The 7133-nt window shown below is 26.0% G+C and overlaps 1 protein-coding gene across 1 annotated transcript; it reads right to left on the minus strand.

The window, feature by feature from the left end:
* Positions 1-286: 286 nt before the first annotated feature.
* Positions 287-6907, minus strand: LOC113547997 (the record flags this gene model as incomplete). Its single annotated transcript, XM_026948619.1, is given in 7 exon segments — positions 287-496; positions 578-966; positions 1357-1582; positions 1651-2021; positions 2982-3152; positions 3342-3497; positions 6445-6907. Coding segments are annotated over 7 exon segments (1935 nt in total), but the record flags the coding sequence as incomplete, so codon positions are not given.
* Between the last annotated feature and the right edge of the window lie 226 nt (positions 6908-7133).

The raw sequence follows: 7133 nt of genomic DNA on the forward strand, positions 1-7133 counted from the left end.
AAAATTGATAAATCCCCAGAAAATATAACAATAAATCACTATAACCAAGTTTATGTAATTGAAGGCCATACATAAAAAAAAAAAAAATACTTCGGGAATACAATAAAAGGTATTATGTGGGTGAAAATAATATTAATAGTTAATAAATAATACAATTAAAAATGAATTAATAAATATAAACATTTTTTATTTTGGCAGTCAAATTCATTAAAATAATTATATACATTAAAATAAATTATGTTTTAATTTTTACAAAAACTCTAAATTATAGATTAATTATAAAATCAATTATCTTATACAAATAATAACAAAAATATAACATTCAATGTTAAGTCTCTTAAATATTAGTCATTTCATAAAAACATAGGTCTAAAAACATAACACGAGCTAAATAATAGGATTGGGGCATGGATTTTAAATAGTTTTGGTGATGAGACTTCAATGTATTTGATATTTGTTGAAACCAAAGAAGCAAAATTGTAACTTCCGAAAGAATCTAAAAAATATATAGTTAAAATATTAAGTTTTAAATATTACTACTAGACTAAAATAAATACATATTTTATTTTTCAATTACCTGATTTCTTATAAAAAAAGATTTGACATCACCTAAGTTATCAGTCTTACTCATTAAACTGTTATTATAAAGACCAAATAATTTTATAGTAACATTGACCGGCTCATTGTTTTGAAATTGTATAATTCTAGCAATTAACTCCAACACATCAGACTCAATTGATTGGAAAAATTGATCAATTGAAACATGTTCTGGCGAGAGTATTCGACAACTTAAAAAACAGCTGTCACACTGAACTCCATTTATTTGTATTTTTTCATTGTTCAAATAAAAAAGTGATATTTTATGCGCAGTTGTCTTAAGATGATACTCATAGTTTTTTTGAATTATGTAAATACAACATTGTTTACATCGTATCAGCTGCAAGGGTTCAGTTTTTTTAAGATTATCTAAAATAAAAAAATATATTAAAATTTGTATAGGTTTTTTTTTTTTTAATACAGAAAGTAAGATACATAGAACCAAAATAATGGTTCTAGTATAGTAACATGATCAAAAATCATCATTCAAGTAGCTTTAGTACTAACATTTAGATCAATATAAATGTTTTATGAAGTTTTTATGAATTCTGTACAAATATCAATAAAAAAATATAAATTAAATAGGTATTAATAAAAAGTCATCACTGTAAAACTAATATATTTCGTGTATCTCTCAGGTCTAAATGGTTTAGTATACATTATACTAAAATAGCTTGTACAACTAATTAATTATTATAATTAATCTAGTTTACCATGATTTTGTGTAATTTATTTATAGAAACAGTAATATAAAATTACCAGTGTTAATGTTATTATCATTAATTTCGTTATTATGACTGTTCTCAACAAGTGATTTTGATGCAATTTCATTTTCATATAATTTTTTCACTATAGTTATTTCGACATAAAGCGTTTCTTCCAGAGTCCAACTAGATTCTGAAGTTTTTAACGCATCACTTTGAAATAAAAATGAATTGACAATATCCTTGTACAACTCATATACATCAGTGTTCTTGGTCAATTCCTAAAGTATTAATGTAATATAAAACCTGATCTTTGATAAACCAAAAAGTAATGTAAAAATGAATATACCTTATTACATACATCAAAGTGTTTTACTTCAGCTATATTTTTGTTTTCTATAACCGAGCTATCTTCATGATAAAGCGCAAAAAAATATACATTTATCACAAGTGCACTGTTTTCTAAAAGTAGGTGGTTTACTAAAATGGTAAAATCCTCTTTGATAGATTTAAAAAACTCTGCTATAGTAGCACTAACAGAACACGAAAATATTCTATAATTTTCAAAATCAATACGGTCTTTAAAATATTCTTCACACGCACTTAAGTGTTTAGTGGTTTGAACATGTTGATTATAATAGCATACATAAAAAAATGTGTTGCACACATGACACAAAATTTCCTCATTTTTATTTTAAGAAGACATATCTTCTGAATTACCTATAAAAAAAAAAAAAAATTAATTAATAAAAATAGGTAAAAAAGTATCAAGTAATGAATTTAAATTATTTAACATAAAATGTATAGATCATAAAAAATTATGTGTTAATAAATTAAAAATATTACACAAAATCATAATTTATAGGCTTAAACAAAAAAGACACTATTATAGAGCAAAGGTAAATAGAATGAACTCATACTCTTACCTATGATTAACTAACTAGGTATGTCAGCAATCAAATAATACACATCGTGCTACGTCATCCGCCAAGGATTTGTTATTAGTATTCAGTATATTCCACAATCCCACCAAAAATAAAATACTTGGTGGCTGTTGTCACATTCTATTAAAATAATCTGGCTGCACGTATTAATACTAGAATCGGTAAAGTTGCTGACATACCTAATTAGTTAATCATGCTCTTACCCGTATAGTTATCTAAATCAGTGTCCCAACTTATGAATACAATCCAAATGTTAATCATGAAATTATTTTAGCAGGTCGAAAATATTATGTTATATAATTAAAATATTAAATTATATGTATAACTACACTAGTTACTAGTACCTTTTATCTATCACAGAAAACAATAGAGTTAGAATTTTTTTTTTTAATATGTTGTCTTAGAAGGGTTTAAAAGTAGATTACCATACCAAAAAGATTGGAAAACACTGGTCTAAGTAACATATACAATTATATAATTACTAGCATTATAAAAAAAACTGCTTAATCATATATTTTAAATGATATGAAAAAAAATATAAATAAATACAGATAAATTGTTTGATAAACATTGTTACAAAGACATCCCTTTATTTTAGAAGAGGTTTATAATTTTTTTTTTTTTAAAAGCTTTTTTAAAAGTAACATACAAATTGTTTTATGGCTCAATAGCATATATAAATATATATATTTTAAAAAACATTAATACTAAGTCAATACATAATAGCAAAACTTACTATGTTTAATTTGCATAACTTCATTTTTTTCTATATTTTCAATAATATTAGTACCATTAGTTGTAACACTAATATCTTTTAAATATCTTTCTTCTGAATTTGCATTGTGATCAATAAGACTTATAGGTTTGACTACTTTTAATTCTATTATACCATTTGGCATTTTAATACCTGAAATAATAGAAACTAAATATTATCTTTTAATTTCAATACAAATTAATAGTACAATTAATATACAAAGGTTTAATAAAATTATAATTTTAGTTATTTATTTATTTTAATTATAAATATACAACCAATTTTTATGAATAATAAATATATATTTGATAAATTATTATAATACTGTACTATTATGCTTACCATCATTAAAATTATTTACTGTTTGTTCGACCGTTTCCATACTTTTTGATAGATTATCAAGATTAATGGAACAAGTATTTTCAACATCTGTGAGTGAATTTAATGATTTTGTTTCAGACGAATGAAATGTATCAATTTCATTTAAAACTTTGAAACCTGAAACAAAACATATCTTAGAATTCTGTGGTTACAGCAAATTTATCATCATATTTTATTATTACTAACAAAAAATATGATATAAAATAAGTGAAGTTTTCGCAGAAGTAACAAAATTAAACAGACTATTTACTGATTGTATATTGATATGGCATATGAAGTTTGTTCATTGCCAAATGATCCAAAGAGATTTTTATTAAAAATGTATTATTCAAAAACTAGAAACAGTAAAATGTTGAAATATTTGGTTGGTGATAGGAGCAACAATTTCAGTAAACATTTAACAGTTTTAACATAAAATTATTGTCAAAATGATTTCTAGTAAGCAGTTTGCTCTCTGTGCCACCATGTTAACATGCTTATTATTTTAAACATTATAATAAAATTGTTTGATAAATAAGATGAGCAATTTTACTCTTGAGATTTGTATATACAATTAATAAATAAATAACATGCAATATAATTATATTATATTATTCCATACTTAACTATGGAAAAATTTTTCAACATGCTAAGTAAATTCTAGAAATCTTTAAATGTATACAAAACTATGCTAACATATTAATGTGAAAACTGAAAATAAAAATTAACAAGAGACAAAATTATAACTCTTGATACAACTATTAACAATATGGTATTCTGTAAATTGTTATAAATACCAAACCTCTAGTTAGTTAAATGATAATTAATAAAAATTGTTATTTAAAAGTGAAAACATTTAAAACATAGATAAGATAATACCAATAATTATAAGTTAACAAAAATATATAAACATGAATTACAGAAATAGCTATTAAATATTACAGAAATTCCAGTAATATTAAGCAACACATGGTTAATGGTTATCACTTGATATTTATCACTCATACTATAGGTTACTTCAGTAGTAACTAGTAGTCTGTGGTTCAAATATAAAAGTGCGCTTAGTGCCATGGTGAGCATATTTCAAACTCTAAACAAAGTATTTAAACAATGACTCACCCACTTTACCCATAACAACATAATATATAATTTAAAACCGTATGATAATTTAAAATTTTCATTATAGGACATAGGACATCAACAATTTAATATAAAAAAATACTATGTTAAATAATTATACATTCATCCACACAAATTTTAATTTTTAAGTTCTACATACATATAAGGCCAAGCAATTGGACAAAAATTGTTCACTATGCCACTGGGTGCACTCATATAGTTTTTCAACAGTATAGAATAATAAGAATTTCTTCAGCTACAATTTTGAGGCATCGAACTCTATTAAATTTTAATTTTTTTTATTCCATAAATACATTAAAATATTGACTATAAAATAACCTACTTTTCTCCTATTAAATTTTATATTGTATTTTATTTGTTTCAACAAAATTCTCATGACCAAATTGTTATTTTAATCACATATTCTTATTGTGTCTAGCTATTGATACAAATTATTTACTACTTGTAAAAAAAAAAAAAATATAATAGATTTCTGCACCAATTATGTTTAAGTCGCCATTTAAAGTACTATTTTGCAACTCCTGAAATTTTCTTATTAATGGTTTATTGCTAGATAGTAAAAAATAAGTAAAATAAGTCAGTAATTATTTAATTAAGAGGACCTAGAACCTGCATGTATTGTCTCCGTCTTACATACTCACGACATGGCAAATTTTTGTTCACCAGTTTCAACATAATACTGTTAGTTTTGATAAAAAAGTGATCTAACCTATAATAAAATGTAAACGTAAGACTATTATCTAGGAAATTTTAAAATTATCATAACTTACTTAAAAATAATAATATCAATAAAAGGCTACGTGGGGTCCTGGATAGTAATTTTACCTTTACATTTTATAATAGGTCAGTTTACTCTTATATCAAAACTAACAGTACAATATTGAAACTGGTAAGCGAACATTTGCTATGTTGTGAGTGTGTAAGACAGAAACAACACATGCAGGGGTACTACATCGTCTTAATTAATTTTGAAATAAAAAATGTTGAAGAATGAGAAAATTGAAATTAAATATTATCAATACTCCAACAATAAAAATAATATGATTGATTAAATTTCGCCATAATAAATTAAATAACAGTTAAGATAAATGTATTAATTATTACTATAAATACATTAAAATAGAGAACAATAAAACTGCTAAAGCTTACAATTTTAAAATTATAAAAGATTATTTGATTTAAAATTTAAATATAATTAATGTTTGTGTATTATATATTAATTATAAAAATTTAAAATATATAGTTTTTAATAACATGTATCTACAGAGTGTCCCGTGAAGATTTACCCATTGGGATATCTCCAGAAATAATAGAGATATCATAATTTTGATTTTTTAATAAAATTCACAGGGACAAGAACTACAAATATTTCATGTTTTAATTTATTTTAATGTTTTGGTAAAAAAGTTAAAAAATATATTTTTTTATTTAATTATTTTCAAAAAAATTGAAGATAGTCACTTTGTAGAGTTCATTTTATAGAAAATATTGATATTTCAACTTTTTAATTTCATTAAGTAATCTCCTAATTTTTAATATTTTTTTTAGTTTCGAAAAAAACTGCGAATAGTGGTATCAATGTATCAAACATGTGGCCCATGTGCTCATACGGCCGACAAACGCTTTCAGTGTAATTCAGTTTTTCTCAAAACTAGAAAAAATATTAAAAATCAGGAGATTAATGAAATTCTTGTCCCTGTTAATTTTATTTAAAAGCCAGAATTAAGATACCTATATTATTTCAGGAAATATCGCAATGGGTAAATCCTCACGGAACACTCGGTATATATAAGAAGAATTATATATATTTATAATGTATTTTATATTAATATAATATATTAAGACATTATTTGTTTTTATAATGTTAGGAGTGTGGGTCAACCAGTAATCAATCCAAATCAATGAAATTAAAAATACACAATCCCAGAAAAGCGCTAACACTCACTTGGGATAGCCGATGGGTCAGTTAAGCTCATACTGCTCGTAGAAGGCGACCTTGTCGTCGTCGTCGGTTCGGCTATTGCAGCCGTCGTCTCAATCTGATTAGATATCTCTTTACCGTTCGCCGCCAAAGGCTCGTGATTGTGCGGTCGCCGTGATACGAACGCCCTTAACCGTTTGCCAGGGACATCACGGAGCACGACGATCCGCTTTCCCCGCCACCGTTTTTTCCGAACGGCAGTCATAGCCACTTGTCCGGTGCAGCCACGTTTCGCACAATTCCACAGCGCCCAGTCACCGGTGTCACCCACCCATTTTTTCTCGTACGTGTATCCCTCAAACTCCACAATTTCACTGAGCTCAGAGTCACTGTCGACCTCCATCACATCCACCGCCGCAAAATCCAATAGACAAGATAATCCTGACTGACTGTGGCTTAGACAATCACGGCGTCTGCCGTTTCTTGTTCACCACCGAGTTTATGCGCATTGATGAACGGGACAGTGATACAGACATACAGTAGGCTATGATAACGAGTAACGGATATCGTATTAACCGACTGTTTTGTATTAATAACGACAATATTCAGCAGTAAGTTGATGAATTGCATAAGACAAAACACGAGTCACGTGGGTTAATGATAAACTGAGAAGTGGTATCATTGGAAGCATGGTTACGGTTGTAGATAGTATG

Source organism: Rhopalosiphum maidis, chromosome 1 (genome assembly GCF_003676215.2).
Source record: "Rhopalosiphum maidis isolate BTI-1 chromosome 1, ASM367621v3, whole genome shotgun sequence".
NCBI classification, from domain to species: domain Eukaryota; kingdom Metazoa; phylum Arthropoda; class Insecta; order Hemiptera; family Aphididae; genus Rhopalosiphum; species Rhopalosiphum maidis.